General features: G+C 39.1%; 1 protein-coding gene across 1 annotated transcript; it reads left to right on the top strand.

The window, feature by feature from the left end:
- Positions 1-20150: 20150 nt before the first annotated feature.
- LOC145981729 (uncharacterized) lies at positions 20151-20795 on the top strand. Its single transcript, XM_083115141.1, has one exon. It carries the CDS (start codon positions 20151-20153, stop codon positions 20793-20795), a length of 645 nt encoding a protein of 214 aa, XP_082971267.1.
- The last annotated feature ends 489 nt before the right edge of the window (positions 20796-21284 follow it).

Here is a 21284-nt window from a genome sequence, read left to right as displayed (position 1 = left end):
TATTGAACCCTACACCATTACAGAGCACCCTCCATGCTTAACAGTAAGAAGGAGGCAGTCAACATGAAAGGCTTCTCTAGATGTTTTCTACACCCATACACATCGGCATGTGTACTCATCAGATCAGATGATTGTCCTCACTACTGTTGTGTTAAGCCTCTGTGCTCTCAGCACCATTTTCCATGCTTTAGAGCATTTCGAGGTATCACCAATAGTTTTCAAATAGTTGCTCTGCACATGAATCTTCGTAGGATGCAATTCCCATTGGATAGTTTTGGTTGATACAGGGCCCTGGAGATGGACGTTTATCTCGGAAGTTATCTGGGACATCATTGCCTTGTGCTTTCGGGCCACTGTCCACTTCAACACCCATCAACACTCATTTATCCCTGTTGGTAAGTTTCAACTTTCGTCCATTGTTCTGTCTTGAAGATGATATCTTACCTCCTTTACTGGAGGCTGTCATCACAGTTGATGCTGTGCTCCTTGCAACATCCATAAGGTTGTGATAAGACATTTCATCACTGAGGTTCCAGCTAGGAGCACCCAATGATCATGCCTCTTTGGAAATCTGAGAGGTTGAACATAACGAGGTTTGACTGGTAGCAGAATGTTCACATATAGCCCATACGACTGCTGCTTAAAAACTGATACCTTTGCCTTCATGGCCACCAGGTGGTAGACTTCTGTACCAGGAGTCTTGCTTGCACCGCAAGAATAATTTATGACCCATTTTCATGTGTGGTGTTCATATTAATTTGACCACCACCTGTACATATGTTTCATTCATGTTGAGCAACATTCAAATTTATTTCAACTGACTGTAGCATTCTTTGTGGATAGTGTTATCATTGTTAAAGTCAAGGACCTGGTAATGACATTTGTATGACAGTATGAACTTTTGTAAATGTTTTGATTAACATTTGTAAATTATAGTGCAACGTAGATAAACATTTTCTCACAGGTTGTTTCCATAGAACTGCAGAATGTTCTCTGTTTTAAGAATAAACAATAGTGAACCTGATTGTTTTTCTTTCTAGCTTAAGGTTTCTGACCAAGATGGACAAAGTAATGCTGTCTCTTTGCCTGTAAGTACATGTTCAAATAGAATATTGTATTAGTTGTTAAGAAATCAGCATATAAAATGGGAGAATATTATAGCTGTATAATTTCATTGCAATGAGTGTAACATAAAATTGTTCTCAACTTCAAGCTTTTCTTGGTATTCAACTAAGTGCCAAATTTAAGAGAAGAGCATTAGTAATTCAACCCTTTGAGAAGTTTAAGTTGTTTGAATAGGGTGGCTTTTTGTTGTGATAGGAATGGATACGTATAACCTACCAACCACCTCTAATACCTCCATTTCTCCAGTACCCATCCTAACCGCACCAAAAGAGACATTCCATTCTCTACGGTCCTCAGAGGACAATGCCTCCTCTCCACTACATCACAGCACAACTACAATCAATACCTATCCTAAGCTTTAGTCAACCATGGCTACCCATCCATCCTTGTAAACAAACAAATAACCAGAGCTCCTTCCGATTCATCCCACACCCCCTCAACAGCGAACATGACAACAAATCTCCTGTGCTACTAATTTAATATTACCTACAGCTCACTAAAATCAAACACAGCCTTTCATTCCTCTTCACCACTCTCCACAGTGCCCTGACAATGGGGATGTATTCCTGGATGTACCCATAGGAGTTTTCCATTAAGTGCCCAACCTCAGAAACATTTTTGTCTTTCGATGTGGGTGTTTGTCAGTGTGGGTGTGAGTATCTTAGTACAGTATGTAACATTCTTATTCGTACACACAGATTTTCAAAGAAAATGCTTTATTATTTGGAAGGAAATACACTACTTTGAAATTGTTTCTTTACAATTCAATAACTAATATCATTAGGAACATAAAATCTTACCCAAATTCTGTATAATCAATGACAATAATAAATTAAATGAAACTGAAAGAGAAACATGTCATTTTTTGTACAACTTTTCTATTCGTACACTTAAAATATAAGAGAAAAAAGTATATTCAGAGCAATTGACTGACAGTTCTAATACTTTGATGCGTATCCTTCGGCTTTAATTATTGCTTGACACCTGTTCTTCATAGAATTAACCAGTTTCTGACATGTTTCAGAGCTTATTTTATTCCAATCGGCTTGCACAACAGTTTTCAACTCTTTTTTGGACTTGACGCCTGCTTTACGGACTCGCCTCTTCAAAATTGCACATAAATGCTCAATGGGATTTAAGGCTGGACTTTTTGCTGGTGTTTGATGTAGTTAGGGCACATTCCATATTAGCCAATTCATGTTAACTTGCGCCTTATGCTGAATGTCATTGTCTTGTTGGAATCTGTAGATAGGCAGCATGTCCATTGTTTGGGCACTCTGCTTTACATTGTTCTTCAATATGTCCAAATAGACATATCCATCCATGATACCATCAATTAACTGGATGGTACCAACACCTTTGGACGACATACAGCCCCAAATCATTAATGACCCACCACCGTGTTTAACTGTTGGAACTGTGTTAATGTGATATTTGTCTTTATTTGATTTTCTCCAGACCCTATTTATCACATCTGACCCGTATATATTAATCTTGGACTCGTCTGACCATATGACACTATCCCAAAATTCCTGGTCCTTGTGGATGTGCTCTTTCGCGAATGAAAGTCTATTCCTGTGATTCACCTTATTTACATACGGCCTCTTTCGTGGTATTCTGCCATGATATCCATGCTTCCACAAGGCACATCGGACAGTTTGATCGGACATCATCTTGCCAGGAACATTTTCTACTAACGGTCGTAACTGAGGAACACTTAGTCGGTGGTTTTCTCGCACTCTTTTTAAAATAAAGCATTCATCACGTTTATTCAACAGTCTCTCTTTTGGTTTTCTCGGCACATTCTGTGTTGAACCTTCCTCTCTAAATTTGTTTGTTATGTATTGAACTGTGGGGTGTGATTTATTGACTGTTTGTCCAATTTTTCTTAATGAATAACCTCTAAGGGCCAAATTTATAATAACATCCTTCAGATCGGAACTAAGTTCCTTCACCTTGCCCATTTCAAACATGCTGATAGATAGAAGATAGGCCTACAACAATTCTTATGCCAGCATTCCACTTGATGGGGAGCGCACCTGCATGTTCAAACTTGTTACGAAGTTGCAAACTGCATGAAATCGCCCGAATAGCGGTGGCTCTGTATGCGAGGAAGATTGAAACTCTTGCCTGTACGAATAACAATGTTGCATGAAACAGCGTGTTTTTCTCTTTTCACACAAATTATATGCTCTGTTTATACACTTTGAACATACATTTTTATTGACATTTATTGGTGAAACCTTCATTAACATTAATTTCCAGGTACATATGAAAATGATTATATTTACTAGTCGATATGACATTTTTTCCTCGGAAATTCTGTGTGTACGAATAACAATGTTACATACTGTATTTGTTGAATCTAGTTTGCTCTAGACACAAGCTTTATCTAATATAATTTGTTTCATAATTACAGTGAGGTACTACATCAACACACATATCAAACTTCTATTAAATTGATCCATTACATTACATTAGAAGTTCATATGCAATATTTACATGATATAATTATTAGATTTAATACAAATAAAATTATAAAATAAGTGATTACATGTGATTTCTTTTTACTTCAATTACAATGTTTGAGACCCATTGGCAGAATCTTCCTTGGGGTAATCGAGTGGTAAAAAATTGTGATCTTGATTTTTTAAAACGTTTTACTGCCTGCATTTATTAGTGGTTGTAGCAATGGGCTCAAACATTGGAATGGTAAACCAAAATAATTCAAGTGTATTCCTTTTATCAGTGAAGAATATGTTGTTATGTGTATATTCAAAGTAATTGATAAATTCAATAGAAGTAGTTGTGATCATATTAACTTATGCAACTGTATGTTCTAGTTTGTTTCAGCCAAATGTAGATGTCTTTGTAGATAGCTTCATATCAGTGCTAAAGTTGAGGAGCTTGTAGTCAGTGGCGAAGCATGACATTTTTACGTAGTAATCGCAAAACTTGCCAAACTTAATGTTAAATTTTTCAACCAGGGGAAGGGGGCAATATTTCTCCATGGCAAACACCAAGGTTATGCGATATATTATGAGATTCATATTATATTATCTGAGTGATAATAATATCTCACGGTGCTGTAAGCGCATGTCCATATTATCTCAAGAGAATAAAAAATTCTGAGATCGTTTACCACACATTTATGTTCGATGAGAAGTCCCGAAAATTGGGAAAGAAAATCCTATCAAAAATACAAAATTTCAGGTTGCTAACACTTTTTACTACAATATTACGAACGTGATTTAAAGTCTGAATTTCTAGGAATTACACCAAATAAGAGGTGGAAGAAAAACGCCATTCCTACATTTATAATTATAATGAATGACATGTGAAGTAGGGATGGCCAAATCCGGATTTTTTCTATGGAGAAAATGATCGTAAAATAAGGAAGATGAGACTTTGATGATAAATTCTACTTGAAAAATAGAAAAAATGTTAAACCTCTCTCTACGAAAATCGGATTGCCTCCGAAATCTGGGTAGTAAAATTTCTGAATCAAGATTTTAAATTTTCCGGAATCCTGATATTTTTTGCCATCTCTAGTGTGAAGGTAAGATGTGCTAGGAAAAACGTTTCCTCTGAGTATGTGTGTCACCTCAAGATCAAAAAAATCTTGATCAGTCTTGTCATTTGTAAACATATTAAACAAACCAGCCTCAGTGGAGGGGTGGTTAGCACAGCATGCTACTACATTAGGGGTCCCGAATCCCGACCTGGGCATGGTTGTTTGTGAGTGCCACTTCATTCATCAATTTCATTGTATCACCACTCATTCTCATTTTCGTGATTAGCCAAAAGTGGCACATGAGCGAAGTAAAATAAACCAAATCACATAGTAAACACAAAACAACAGGAAGTACTTCGTGTTTTGTAAAGCAAGAACGTTTTTTTCCAAAATCGATATTTGAACCGCAGGATCCATGAAAATTACAAGGAGAAATGCTATGAAGGAGATACAATGGATATGGAACTGCTCCTTTTCCAGTTCTTTTCAACTCTAACTGTGGGAAAATTTATGCTTTTGCTCACTTATAATTTTTTCTATTCACCTTTACTTTTATGTATTCTGTGTAAGTTGTAGAGCATTGCATGCTTTAAAGTGTTTGGAATAGCAGACACTCGGAGAAGTTTCATCTTGATGACGTTACAGAAACCCTTCTGTGATTATAAAGATAGGGGCTGAAAAAAAAAAGGTTGATGACCAAACCTTCAAGAGTGGGGGACAAGCGGTCAAAGGACCTTGGATTCGCAGATCTGCTGCGATGACTTGGCCAGTCTGACATCATTGCACTCAACAGGAAATGTATTGGGATGGTTGGGCGTGGGAGGTAGAACTGGGCTCTCCTTTTGATGTGCTAAACTTAGCGAATCTCTTGCATATTTCTAGCTGTTTCATCATGTCACGTGACTAATTTCTTGCAAATATTAGAATATTTTGACTTATTTTTTCACTTCTTCTCTAAAATATTTAAAATACAATATTTTTTTTGTTTTCCTTTGTCATCGCTGCATTTCCCGATGACCAAACGCCTCGCCTCGCCTCTGCTTGTAGTGACATTTATATTACAGTGTGAATTCTTGTAAATGGTTTTGATGAAAATTTCCAAAATTTTAGTGCAAAGTGGATAAACATTTTCTCACAGGTTGTTTCTGTAGAACTGCAGAATATTCCCTGCTTTTAAAAATAAATAAATGTGAACCTGCTTGCTTCTTCTTATAGATGCTGATTTGTGATCACTGTGGGCATCATATTTCTATGCCTGTAAGTATATCTTCAACTAGAACATTTTATTAATTAGATAAATGTCAGGATGAAATTGGATATTATCATACTTAATATATAATTTCATTTCAATGAATGTGACGAGAGAATTGTTGTACATTTTTAACATCAAGGCAATTTTTATATTCAACTCTGTGCCAAATTTAATAGAGTAACATTTGGAATTCAACCCCTAGAGAAGTTTCAAGTTATTAGAATGGGGTGTCTTTTTTTGTTTTTTTTTGTTGTGGTAGGGTTGAATACATACTCTATGTGATCAAAAATATCCGGACACTCACTGGAATTAGGGCATGAAGTTCGAAGCATCCTCCATCGGATGCACTGGCAATCAATACCATGTGGGGCCACCCTTGACCTTGATGACAGCCTCCACTCTCGCAGGCATACTGGCAATCAGGTGGTGAAAGGTATCTTGGGGAATGGTCGCCCATTCTTCGCTGAGTGCCGAGATGAGAAGAGCAGTGGATGTTGGTCGGCATGGTCTGGCACAGAGTCGGCGTTCCAAGACATCCCAGAGATGTTCAATGGGATTCAAATCAGGGCTTTGCACATGCCAGGCCATAAGTGGGACGTTGTTCTCTTGAAACCACTGTCCCACATGGCCCACCGTGTGGACGGGCGCATCGTCATGTTGAAACATGCAATCATCATCTGCGACCTGTTCTTCGATGGTAGGCAGCATGAACGTTTGTAAAATGTCAACGTAATGATGTGCCGAGACAGTACCATGCAAAGCAATGGGGAGACCAAGCCCCTTCCAGGAAAAACATGCCCACACTGTCAACCCACCTCCACCGAATTTCACTGTTGGCACAACACAAGATCCTAAATGTTGTTCATGAGGCATTAGCCCCACTCACACACGATCATCAGATCGCCATATGGTATAACGCGATTCGTCACTCCACATCACGGATTTCCACTGTTCTAACGACCAGTTGCACCTCTCCTTACACCATGCGAGGCGGCGCTTCACATTTCGTTGGGTGATGTGGGGCTTATGAGCAGCCGCTCATCCATGGTAACCGAGTCGTATACCTCACGTCACACACAGTCATGCTGCTAGGATTACATCCTGCCCTGGTTTGGAATTGCTGTGTGATGGTTGCCGATCACTGATTGCCGGTTCTCTCGTACTACCCTATTCAACACTCGGCGGTCTCTGTCTGTCAACATGAGCGCTCGGCCAGAACGTTTTGCAGTTGTACACTTCCCATTATGTTTCCACTTTACTATCACATCAGCGACAGTGGATTTTGGGATGTTTAGGAGGGTGGATATCTCGCAAACTGACTTGTTACTCCTGCGGCACCCAATCACTTCACCACGTTCGAAGTCTGTAAGTTCCTTCAATGGACCCATTCTGCTGTCTCGTGCACTATGCTGCCTGTAGTGGTCCCTTGCTTGCCTCACCTCACTGTAGATGGCTCCACACAGTGGCCTACTATGCACAACACACATTTTGACTGGTGTCCGGATATTTTTGATCACATAGAGTATGACCTACCAACCACCTCCAATACCTCTACTTCTTCAATGCACATCACAACCACACCAAAAGATTGATTTGGTTAAAACTCACAACCACACCAAAAAAAAAAAAAAGACATTCCATCCTCAGAGGATAATGCCTCCACTCCTCCTCCACCACATCTCAGCACAAGTACAACCAAAGCATATACCAGCTTTAGTCAACCATGGTTACCCCTCCACTCTTGTAAACAAACAATATACCAGATCTTACTGCTATTATACACACCACTGCTACCCCACACTGCCTGCCTCTATCAATGCTTTCACCATGGTAGAAGTAGTGCTGTGGAAGTTCAACTGTGAAACTCCACCAGCTCACAGTTTATCTTTCTTGGCAAATGAATTTGTCATGCCATGCCCATAAATGCATTACTTATTATGTAGAAATATATGGAAAAAATTGTGAAAAGTAAAAACATTGTCTTTGTTCATTTGTGAAGTAAACAGCATACATTAGTGAGGGTTCACTTCTCTTGTGCACTGTAGGACCAACCATTCCTGGGTAAGTTAAGAGCAAGTCTTACCAAAGAAACATACTGGTTGTGAATGGGCCAGGCAACATGTTTTTGCTGTGAATATCTTAGAATTTGTTAAATCTAGCCTGAACTAGACACCAGCATTATCCATTGGTGGAGTTAGCAGTAGGGGCACTGGGTATTTCTGAAATTGTAGTGCAAAATGGAAAACTTTCTCCCAAAGGTTGTTTCTGTAGAGCTGCAGGATGTTCCCTATTTATGAAATAAACAATAGCAAACCTGATTGCTTTTTCTTTCTAGGTTAAGTTTTCTGACCAAGATGGACAAAGTAATGCTGGCCCCTCTACAGTAAGTATTAATATAGAATATTTAATTAGGTGTTTAGGAATCAGTATGAAATTGGAGGATGTCATACCGATATATTCTCAGTGCAATGAATGCGACACAGAATTCTTGTAACGATTTGAACGTCAAGCTATCATTTTATATTCAACCCTGTGCCAAACTTAAGGCAATAGCATTAGGACTTGAACTCAGTGAGAAATTTCAAGTTGTTTCAATGGGAGAATGGGATGGCTCATGTTTGAGGAATGCTCTGGTCTACTTCAAACAAATTTATCATTTTTTGTGGATACTATTACATTACTGCTAAAGTTAGGGACCTTGTGATATCATGAATTCTCATAAATTCTTATAATTAACATTTCTAAATTTATAGTGCAAAATGGATAAACCTTCATCCGAAGGTTGTTTTGGTAGAACTCCAGAATGTTCCTAGTTTAACCCATAACAGGCATGGTGCCATGGACCACTAATTTGAAAATACTATTTCCATGTGTTATCGAAACATTGGCAAACTTTTCACAAATTATCATGTATTTTGGACCTTCTTTATGGGATTATGATAAAAATTGACCCACTGTTATTGCCGTTTTAATTACTCAATTTATCTAATGCTAAAAAAAATCTGTCACATATTTGCAAGGTCCCTATAAATTCATTGTCATATGACTGTAAGTTACAAAAAGCATTAGTTGTTCAATTATCACAGAACATACATGCAGTTAACCAAATAAAACAAAATCGCATAAAGAAATCACACACAAAAAAAATTCTGAACAATGTCAAAATGAGGTGAAAACTCATTGATCAGAGCGATTGTCAGTGATAGCAAGTGCTTGATTAACACTTTCATCAGACTCCAGATCTGATAACTCACTTTTGCTTCCAACTTCTTCAAGTGTGGCAAGGATATTTCCACTAAGTATGGATTGTTAACTTGGATTCACGCACCAGGTTCCATGCTGAAAGACTTACTCAAAGGGTGTCGCGTGATCTGGGGGAACCAGAAGTGTCTATTGCTCTGAAACTAACATGCAGTGAGCAAAATAGCAGTGGTGCATCAAGTGATATTGCAAGATATGAAGCTACCGAAAGGGAGAGGGAAGTGAGTGTCATTGATTCCGAGAACGAGAATGTTGTTCTAGGCCAAACATCCCAGGGACCACATCATGTCTGTTATGGGTTACATAATAAACAATAGTGAATCTGAATGTTTTTTCTTTCTAGGTTAGGTTTTCTGACCAAGATGGACAAAGTAATGCTGGCCCATCTACAGTAAGTATATCTTGAAACAGATATTAACAAATGAAAATTATATTAAAGAGGAAATAAAAAGTAGGCTTAATTCAGGAAATGCATGTTACTTCTCTCTTCATAAACTTCTGTCTTCTCGTTTAATATCTAAGAAACTGAAAGTTAAAATATACACAACCGTAATTTTGCATGTAGTATTATATGGATGTGAAACTTGGTCCCTTACATTGAAAGAGGAACATAAATTGAGAGTATTTGAAAATAAGATCCTTAGGAAAATATTTGGACCTAATAGGGATGAGGAGACAGGTGAGTGGAGAAGGTTACAGTACAAGAGGTGAGACAAGAAACTCTCCCACCGATGTGCTGGGTCGGAAACGCGGCAAGCGCATGCGCGAACTTCCCCTATCGTGCACACAGCCAGGGTTGCCAAACGTCATAAATGTTGTGTGAACACCGAGAATCAACGCGATCGACTTGCCTGTCTTCATTTAAAGTGTGTGTTTGTTTTGTGTGCAGTGTACTTGCTAGCATGGAAGCTTGCAGTTCAGAGAAGGCAAGTAAACTCGGTGGACGGAAATTAATCTGCAGCCAAGGGCGAGAAATTGTATATAATGTCAATGCATTTATGAAAGACGAGGTGGGAGTTCGTATGTCCGAAAAACAGTTGCAAAGGAGGGTGGCTCGCGCATGTGGTGTTTCATTCAGCAGTGTGAGAAGAATTGTACTAATAGAAAGTAAAGCATGCACTACGTTGAAGAAACACTTTAACGCCCCATAGAACACGACCTCGCCGAAAAATCAAAAGTCATATAGACGAGTTCGATAAGTGTGTTGTTAGGCGTGTTGTGCACGAATTTCACCTTACGGATGGGGAAGGTATCCGAAGTGTTTTGAAACAAAGAATAGAGTTCCAAGGCAGTGTTTGGTGTGTGCGCAAGATAATACGTGACCTAGAGTTTAAGTGGGAAAAAGCGGAAAATAATAGACAATTGCTTATAGAAAAGGACGAAATAAGAAGTTTACGTTCATCGTACCTCAAAGCCATAAAAATCTTTCGTCAACAAGGACGACCCATTGTTTACATTGATGGACTTATTTTCACAGCTCGGCAACAAAGAAAGAAGCTTGGGTGGATGGAACCGCGGCTGCCGTCAAAGCACCGGTGTCTAAAGGGCAACGTGTAATTGTTGTACATGCTGGCGGTTAATGTTCAAATCTGGAAAATCTTTTGGCGATTACCACCATGATATGAATGCCCAATTTTTATATATATATAATTTTACTTCGCGTTTTGTGCCTCTTGGCTAATTTGCGAAGATGGGGATGAGTGATGAAATGATGAAATTGATGAATGGACATTTACAAACAACCATGACCGAGCGAGATTCGAACCCGGGACCCTTGGCGTCGCAGCGTGATGTGCTAACCACTCAGCCACAGGGTCCGGGGAGAAGTTTATCCCAAATTTGACACGAAACTGTGTTGTTGTTGTTAACAACGCCTCATGCCATAACGTACAAATAAATCCTGCGCCTTCTTCCTCCTCCCGAAAAGACATTATGATTCATTCAGTGGCTCGTTCAAAACAACACCCCCTTTGACGCACACATGTTCAAACCAGAATTGTATTCCTTGGTGAAAATTAACAAACCCCGTTTGAAGATGTTCAAAATTGATTCCATCTTAGCAGAACGCGGTCATTCAGTTGTATGTTTACCACCATACCACTTAGATCTTCTTGCTTAGTTTTCTTGTGTTCTCGTTCTGCGTAGACATTTGACCCGTATGCACTGCCAACCCTGCTTCTGTGCCTCCTTCCCCTACGCATGGCTTGGGCGTGAGGCCGCGAGGAGTTTCTTGTCTTACCTATTCTACTGTACATAATTTAGAACTACATAATTTGTATTCATGTCCAGATATTATTAGAATAATTAAATCAAGAAGACTTAGGTGGGCAGGCCATGTGGCACGAATGGGAGAGGAGAGAGGAGTTTACAGGATTCTTGCTGGGAAACCTGATGGTAAGAGACCTGTAGGAAGGCCAAGACGAAGATGGAGGGACAACGTTGAGATGGACCTAAAGGAAATCGGTAGAGATGGAAAAGAGTATATAGATCTTGCTCAAGATAGGGACAGATGGAAGGCCTGTGTTGCTGCAGCCATGAACCTTCGGGTTTAAGAAGGCGAGAGAGTTAGTTAGTTAGTTAATTAGGTATTTAGAAATCAGTATGAATTTGGAGGATATCATACCAATATAATTTGAGAACAATGAATGTGACATAGAATTATTGTAAGGTTTTCAACTTCAAGCTTTTTTTTTTTTACCCTATGCCAAACTTAAGGCAATAGTGTTAGGACTTGAACTCAGTGAGAAATTTCAAGTTGTTTGAATGGGAGAATGGGATGGCTCACGTTTGAGGAATGCTTTGGTCAATTTCAAACAAATGTATTATTCTTTGTTGATACTATTGTACCAATGGTAAAGTTAAGGATCTTGTGATATTATGAATGCTCATAAATTCTTATGATTAACATTTCTAAAATTATAGTGCAAAATGGATAAAAGTTCTCCCAAAATTTGTCTCTGTACAACTGCAGAATGTTCCCTGCTTATAAAATAAACAATAGCAAACCTGATTACTTTTTCTTTCTAGGTTGAGATTTCTGACCAAGATGGACAAAGTAATGCTGGCCCTTCTACAGTAAGTATATCTTCAAGCAGAATATTTTATTACGTGTTTAGAAATCAGTATGAATTTGGGGGTTATCATAGCAATATAATTTCAATGCAATGAATGTGACATAGAATTTAGGAGTGGTAAACATTGTAAGTGCCAAAAGTGAAAGTGTTGGGAAATCACATCGTTCCGCACATCAGCCCGTAAGAACATACACACTAGTGACCTCTTTACATGCCCTTTGAACTACTTAGAGGGCTACCAGCCACATTTTATATTTACTACATTATAAAGCATAGCACATTTTACAGTTTAACATGGAAAACGGAGTTTGAATTGTTGTGGCACTTGCAGCGTTTACCAATTTTAGTCTTCAATTCTTGTAAGGTTTTGAACTTCAAGCTTTTGTTATATATTCAACGTTGTGCCAAATTTATGGCACTAGCATTAGTATTTCAACTCAGTAAGAAATTTCAAGTTGTTCCCATGGAGGAATGAGATCGCTTATGTTTTGAGGAATGCTCTGGTCTATTTCAATGAAATTTAACTTTCTTTGTGAATACTATAGCGTGTCCACAATGAGACTCCAACATTTTGAAAGTCTATAACTTTTTCATTTCAGATTGTACAGCTGTGATTCCAGAAGAAGAAGAAGCAGAAACTCAAAAAGTTTATGTGGTAACGTTTTAGTGCACGGAATAGACTTAGTGGCGTTGCAACAATCGATTTTTTGAAAATGGAGATTCCAAACGAGCGTGCACAGGTTGTGTAGTGGTATGCAGAAACGAAATCAGTAAGACAAGCAGTGAAGAACTTTGTGAACTGTCGACCGTTTCATACCAAGTTCTCTCGCTGCTTGTCTTACTGACTTCTGTGGACTCCTTTCGAATGATCTCCGCACATTTTCTACAACCTGTTCCTGGATTCTGGGTTTACCACCACCGTAAACAAACAATCAAACAATTGATTGTTGCAGCGCCACTATGACTATTCCGTGCACTAAAACGTTACCACATAAACTTTTTGAGTTTCTGCTTCTGCTTCTTCTGGAATCACAGCTGTACAATCTGAAATGAAAAAGTTATAGATTTTCAAAATGTTGGAGTCTCATTGTGGACATGCTATATTACATCACTGCTAAAGTTAATGACCTTGTGACAGTATGGATTCTCATAAATGTTTATGATTAACATTTCTAAAATTATAGTGCAAAATGGATAAACTTTCATCCAAAGGTTGTTTTAGTAGAACTCCAGAATATTCCTAGTTTAACCCATAACAGGCATGATGCCAGATTGTAACATAAAGGGCATGGCATGGTCCTGTGTACCACTAATTTGAATATACTATTTCCATGTGTTATCGAAACATTAGCGAAATTTTTTGCAAATTTTCATGGATTTTGGGCCTTCTTTACTTTATGGAATTATGTAGAAAATGTATCCACTATTTCCGTTATTGCCATTGTTATTACTCAATTTATCAAACACTACAAAAATCTGTCACATATTTGTAACAGCTCTATATATTCATTGTTATATGACTGAAAACAAAATCACCCACACACAAAAAAATCGGTCCATTGTCTAAATGATGGGAAAACTCAATGATCATAGTGATAATCAGTAGAAATAAGAGCTTCATTAAAACTATCAACAGACTCCAAATCTGAAAACTCACTTTTGCTTCCAACTTCTTCAAGTGTGGCAAGGATATTTCCACTAAAAGACGGATTGTTAACTTGGATTCTCGCATGGCTGTAGGCAGGAAAAAAATTCGGGGGGGGGGGTTCATCCATAACTGTTCCCATGGGCGTCGCCAGAAATTTGAATAATAGAAATAATAACAATAATTGTAAAATAATAATTAAAATTTCATAATAATAAAACAATTTTATTCCATAATAATAATACTAATTATAATAATTATTATATTATTGTTATATCCTTGTGGGGGCTTACTCAATCCAGCAGATGAGTGTATATCCAGCACAAGTTTCTTTTTTTTTTTACGTTTCATACAGTGTGTACTGAAATGCACAATTATTATACTTCATCATTAAACTTTAGATACCTTCAAGAGAAAAGCTTTAAAAGTTAGATGGAAATTTTAGTCATAAAGCTTTTGTTGTTTAACTTGAAAATTATTTTTTTGGAATTTTGAAAAGTGTGGAACCAGTTATTCTTTTTAAAAACTTAGCCTGGTGCATGGATTGTAACCTCAATCGCGAACGTAATGCGCTACAAAACTGGAGATCCTAGGTTTGAACTCCTATGAAGGGGGATTTTCGACTTTATCGGACAGGGAATTTAAAAGCTGGAAAGGGAATTTTGGGACAATCATAAGGGAATCTTCAGTCTATATTCCTTGTGACGCAGGAGCAACACTGGAAAGATGACAACAGAAGTGATAATGGTGGGGTCGCGGGTGGGCTACGATTCTGAAAATAAATCCTGTTTCACTCAAGTTTCAGAATTCCAAATGTATGAAAATTCTAGCTCGATCGTTTCAACATTGTCTCCATGTATTTTTGTGATGCTTCGAAAAAAAATTGAAAATTTGTTACAGATTTTGGTTTCTGAACTTCCATTAATCCAACATGTCAGAAGTTTCGGGGGGGGGTTTGAACCCTAGAAACCCCCCCTCTAAATACGGCCATGGATTCTCGCACCAGGTTCCATGCTGAAAGACTTACTCAAAGGGTGTTGCGTGGTCTGGGAGAACCAGGAGTGTCCATTGCTCTGAAACTAACATGCAGTGAGCAAAGTAGCAGAGGTGTGTCACTTAATATTCCAAGATATGAAGCTACCGAAAAGGCGAGGGTTGTTCTAGGCCACAGATCCCATAAACAATAGTGAATGTGATTGCTTTTTCTTTCTAGGTTAAGTTTTCTGACCAAGATGGACAATCTAATGCTGGTCCTTCTACAGTAAGTATATATTCAAACAGAATATTTAATTATGTATTTAGAAATCAGTATGAATATGGATGATATCATACCAATATACGAGGCGCATCCAGAAAGTAAGTTTCCCTATTTTTTCGAGCGAAAGTAAACATAATGAGCCGTGTAAATTGCGCATGCGCAGCAGAGCTAAGATGTATCAATCATGTGCCAGGCGGACAAATCCCGCCCAGCGCCAGTAGCGACGCAGCAGTGGTCCGAAGTGGCAGCTCATATTCCTTCTCCCGCCGCATGCTAGTAGCGAGGCAACAGTGGTCCGAAATGGAAGCTCATATTCCTTCTCCCGCCGCATGCGAAGTTTGGTCGGTGATAAAGTTCCTGAATGCACAAAGCATTGTGCCAATTGACATTCATCGAACATTATGAGTAAGCAGATGGTGCGTCGCTGGTGTCGGCAGTTTTCGGAAGGTCGTCAAAGTGTCCATGATGAAGAGCGCAGTGGGCGTCCGTCTCTCATCACTGATGATCTGGTTGAGCTGGTGCGGCAGCGCATCGTAGAGAACCGTCGCTTCACGATTACGGAGTTGAGTAGCCTTTTTCCGTAGATATCGCGATACGTGTTGCATGAGATTGTCATGCAGCACCTGCTGTTCAAAAAATTGTGTGCCAGGTGGGTGCCGAAAAACCTGACACCCAAACACAAAATGAAACGTTCAGGAGCAGCACTGACATTCCTGAAACGGTACCATGATGACGGCGATGATTTCCTCGACAGGATCGTCACGGGCGATGAGACGTGGATTTCGCACTTCACCCCGGAAAGCAAGCAGCAGTCAATGCATTGGCGGCATAGTGGATCTCCGGTCAAGAAGAAATTCAAACAGACGCTGTCGGTACAGAAAGTGATGTGCACCATGTTTTGGGGCAGGAAGGGCATTTTGCTCATTGACTTCCTCCCCAGAGGTGAAACTGTGAACGCTGACCATTACTGTGAAACACTAAGGAAATTGCGACGTGCCATTCAAAACAAGAGGGTGGCATGCTTACTGCAGGTGTTGTGCTCCTCCATGACAATGCTCGTCCACATACGGCTCGGCGCACAGCAGCTGTTTTGACGGAATTTGGCTGGGAGTTGTTTGATCATCCACCTTACAGTCCTGATCTGGCTCCCAGCGATTTTCACGTTTTCTTGCACCTCAAGAAATTCCTGTCCTCCGGTGAGCATTTTGGCAACGACGAAGAGCTGAAGACGTCTGTCACACGCTGGTTCCATTCACAGGCGGCAGAGTTCTACGACAGTGGGATCCAAAAGTTGATACCACGATACGACAAGTGTCTCAATTCTGGTGGTTGCTATGTTGAAAAATAGCTGAACCTTTGCTGTACCTGTTGCCAATAAATGGTTTCCTGAAACAGTGTTGGTTTTTTTTTAAATTATAGGGAAACTTACTTTCTGGATGCGCCTCGTAATTTGAGCACAATGAATGTGACATAGAATTCTTGTAATGTTTTCAACTTAAGGCAATAGCAAACCTGACTACTTTTTCTTTCTAGGTTGAGGTTTCTGGCCAAGATGGACAGAGTAATGCTGGCCCTTCTACAGTAAGTATATCTTCAAAGAGAATATTTTATTACATGTTTAGAAATCAGTATGAATTTGGGGGATATCATAACAATATAATTTTAATACAATGAATGTGACATAGAATTCATGTAAGGTTTTCAACTTCAAGCTTTTATAAGACGTAAGCGAGTTACTAAAGATATATCCGCGAAACTTACTTGTAAATGTTCTATTAATTTTGGTGGCCTCTGCCACCATGCACTTGGGAACTCTTATACGTTTTATATTATCAACCGCATTGCTTATTCCCTGCAACTTGAATTCAAGCTTTTGTTTTATATTCAACGCTGTGCCAAACTTAAGGCAATAGCATTAGCATTTCAACTCAGTGAGAAATTTCAAGTTGTTCCACTGGGAGAATGGGATGGCTTATGTTTTGAGAAATGCTCTGGTCTATTTTAATGAAATTTAACTTTCTTTGTGAATACTATTACTTCACTGCTAAAGTTAAAGACCTTGTGATAGTATGAATTCTCATAAATGTTTATGATTAACATTTCTAAAATTATAGTGCAAAATGGATAAACCTTCTTCCAAAGGTTGTTTTAGTAGAACTCCAGAATGTTCGTAGTTTAACCCATAACAGGCATGATGCCAGATTGTAACATAAAGGGCATGGCATGGTTCTGTGGACCATAAATTTGAATATACTATTTCCATGTGTTATCGAAACATTAGCAAACTTTTTTGCAAATTATCATGTATTTTGAACCTTCTTTACTTTATGGAATTATGTAGAAAATATATCCACTATTTCCGTTATTGCCATTGTTATTACTCAATTTATCTAACACTACAAAAATCTTTCGCATATTTGTAATGGCTCTATAAATTCATTGTTATGTGACTGTAAGATACAAAAAATGCTTTAGTTGTTTAATTATCACAGAACATACATGTAGTTACTCAAAGCAAACAAAATCACACAAACAAAAAAAATCTGTTCATTGTCAACATGAAGGGAAAACTCAATGATCAGAGTGATAGTCAGTAGAAATAAGAGCTTCACTACCGCGGCGTAGCGCAGTTCTCTGGGGCCCTCTTGCAAGTAAAATATTGGGGGGCCCCTTAGTGAAAAAAAATGTCGAGAAGATGTCAGAGTGGAACGGATGCACAATAGTTAGTTAGCCCCCCTCTCAGTTGTAAAATAAATTAACTTTTACCGCAAATACTCTGCCTTCCCATTTTTTGTCATCGACTTAGGATATATATCAGTGTAGTAGTTTCTCGAAACTAAATCAGGATGATCTGAATCTCTGATAAATAACTGGAAGAAGAAATTAAAAATATTTTCTCTTACTTCAACGCAGTGGCATAGGTAGGATTCATTTTTGGAGGAGGGGGAAGGCTTCACACAGCCAAATATTTTGTTTGTGATCCTTTGTATTCTTTGTTTGAAACATTTTTAAAAATTAGGTTACCTAATACATACATTTAAAAAAATACTGTTTGGGGAAATTGTTTAAAGGTTACTAAACACTCCTCTTTTGGACTTTGAGGTGTATGCACCTTCAGCCTCAAAAGCCATCCCCTGCTACGCCAGGCCAAGATTTAATGTAAGACCCGCTCACATTAGCCTTCTAATACTAATAGTGAGTTATATACTCAAAGAAACTTAGCATTTCAGTCATGGTGGTTGAACTGGACCTGTAGATTGTCGATGGAGACTGACTTAACATCAAGAGGTAAATTTCAATGTGCTACAAGGAAATAGCAGCAGACTCCAGTCTTGAGAGATAGATAATAAAGCGGCAATGGGATTTTGTTCACTGAAAATGTGCCATCCATTGAAATGCTGATGGGAGAGACTGAACCCCCTCCCTTCCTCCCAAAAAAGAAGGTTGTTGTCTCATTAGCACTATTTAATTTTGGTGTTAGTGGACCTCAATATTATAATTCATAATTTTAACCATGCCATTTCTTTTTGATAGACCACTGATATTTCTTAAAATACTTTTTCATGAAACAAGAAAAATTTTGTTAATAGATCATCAGTGCTCAAAGAGTGTGTGAGAGGGGGCGGGGGGAGTGTAAGGGACACGGGGGATGCTATCCCCCCAGCTAAGAGAAAAATCATGAAGCATCCCCCTAGCTAGGATAATTTGCATAAGCATCCTCCTCCACCTTCTACATTGTCTTCACATTTATCCATATAAGGATCCTTTTCCTTCTATCCCATAACTCAAACAAGAAAATTCGCAGCTAAGAATTTTCACTCCGAGCACTGTATACGCTGTATACCCTGAATAGGGGCTACTGGACCTTAAAGGCAAAGGGACCCAAAGCCCATCCCTGGGCTCCACCTCCTGAGTTTTGGCCCCCTTTGAAGTAAATCTTAACAGGCGTGGACAATGTGGTAAATTTATCTCAGATATTATTTCAATTTCATACTGAGGCTTGAAAATATTTGGTTACATTTGAAATATCGTGTATAAGACTAATATTACTGGTAAAAAAAAAAGGTCATGAATTATCAAGTTTGCTTGTTTAGGTATTGTGTAGCAATAAGGCATCAACTGGTTGAGCAACTGATTCTCTCTACTGGATTCATAACTGCAGGGCCAGATTAAGGTGGGTGCTATTGATGCTGCAGCATTAGGCTCATTCCTGAAAGAGGCCCAGATGAAAACAGACGAGAATTTTCCGAAAGCTGAACAGTTTTCTTTTGCCACATTACCCTGAAAATAAATCTTAGAATAAAATTTGGAGCCCCAATTTCGGATGCCTAGACACATCGTTACTTATTATACAGTTACTATTATTCATTGCACTGTGACTTCAGATTCCATTTTTTGAAGCTCATTCTTAAGATTTCTCAAGCACAACATTGTTGTGTTTATTGTTCACCAAAGATTCCAAGTTAATGCTATCAATTTTACGTTAAGCAGTTTACTTAGTAATTTAGCAGTGTTTTTTGTAATATCTTGGCGATTGTTGCCACTTTATTATTGTTCGGTAAGTGTGACGTAGTAAATGTTTCACCTTGAAAGTTAGTTGTACAGAAAAAATCGATGGTATTTCATTGTTAGGTTTTGACGTGACCTCACATTGTGATATTGTTCGTACTGTTTCGCGCACCCTCACTATGGCATCTCAACTCAGTGGGTGGGATAAAGCGAAAAATAAAAGGAAACAAGCAGCAGAACAAGAAAAGCTTTTGGCAAAAATTCCAAAATTGAGTTCATACTTTGGAGTACGAACATCTTCATCTCAATCGTCTGCATCAGATGCGATTGTGAGTTCGAGTGCTCCTGAAGGCCAGACCAAGCAAGATGGACCTGTCGAGGCAAGAGAGAATAAAGAGTGGGAAAGTTCAGCGGAGAGAGAGAAGAGGTGAAAGGAGACGCTATCGCTAAAGCACTAGCACCAATGCTGGAGGATTTCAGCAATGATTTGGGATAGTGGGGTAAAATCAACGATGACACTCAAGAATATTGGGCCAAGAAAGGTCCAAGAGACTGCCAGCACACTGAATCGAAGTTTGATGAAAGTGCCAGACGATACCCAGGCGAGTTGTTCCAACGTCGATGCACAAAGACTTTCTTCGTGCGAAAAATCCTATAGACAATGGTTGTGCTACTCGCCTTCAACTGGGAAGATGTTCTGCTTTGCATGCAAATTGTTTGGCAGCAGTGCTGTTCAAGCGACCAAGTTCATTTCTGGCGGTTTTGACAACTGGAGGGCAGGCGAATCCAGAATAAAAATGCATGAAAGAAGCAATTGTGATCGCGAGGCTGTGTTGTCCTTTGTGACCCAACAGAGGGAAGCTGGTCGTGTTGACTACCTAGCTGCTAAGCAGGTCGAGGAAGAGCGGTGTTACTGGCGCCAGCAGCTCATCGACACACTGATATTCCTAGCTGAGTGTGGTCTTGCTATAAGGGGCATGGATGAGATCATAGGTTCCTCTCATAATGGTAGTAACTACCTTGGCATCATTGAGCTGATGGCGAAGTATGATACTCTGCTGGCTAGCCATATTAGAAACTGTGCCAACCACGGGAAAGGTCACGTTTCCTATTTGTCATCCACAATATGCGATGAACTGGTGAAGCTCATGGGATGAAAGGTGCAGGACACTATCCTGAAAGAAGCCAAGGAGGTGAAGTATTTATCTGTCTCCATTGACTCGACACCTGACGTATCACACCTCGATCAGCTAATGATTGTTATCTGGTACGTTCTGCCCCATGGTCCAGTTGAACGGTTCCTGACATTCATGCCTATGATGAGACACACGGCGGAGCAGATGGCTAGCATACTTCTAAACTTTCTGAAGTTACTAACTGCAGAGGCTAGTCGTATGACAATTCATCAAACATGTCAGGATGGTACAATGGTGTACAGTTAATTGTGAAGCGAGAATGTAAATACGCTGCTTTTATTCCATGCTTCAACCACAGCCTGAACCTGGTAGGACATCAGGCTGTTGAAAGCTGCAGTGGCTGTACCCAGATTTTTTTATTTTTTTTTGTCAATGGACTATATGTTTTCCTGTCTGACTCAACATATCGCTGGCAGCAAGTAAAGAATCGCTGCAGGCTGATGTTCAAGG

This window comes from Lepisma saccharinum, chromosome 2 (genome assembly GCF_977018435.1).
Source record: "Lepisma saccharinum chromosome 2, izLepSacc3.1, whole genome shotgun sequence".
NCBI lineage: Eukaryota > Metazoa > Arthropoda > Insecta > Zygentoma > Lepismatidae > Lepisma > Lepisma saccharinum.
This window is presented reverse-complemented; position numbering and strand designations above follow the sequence as displayed.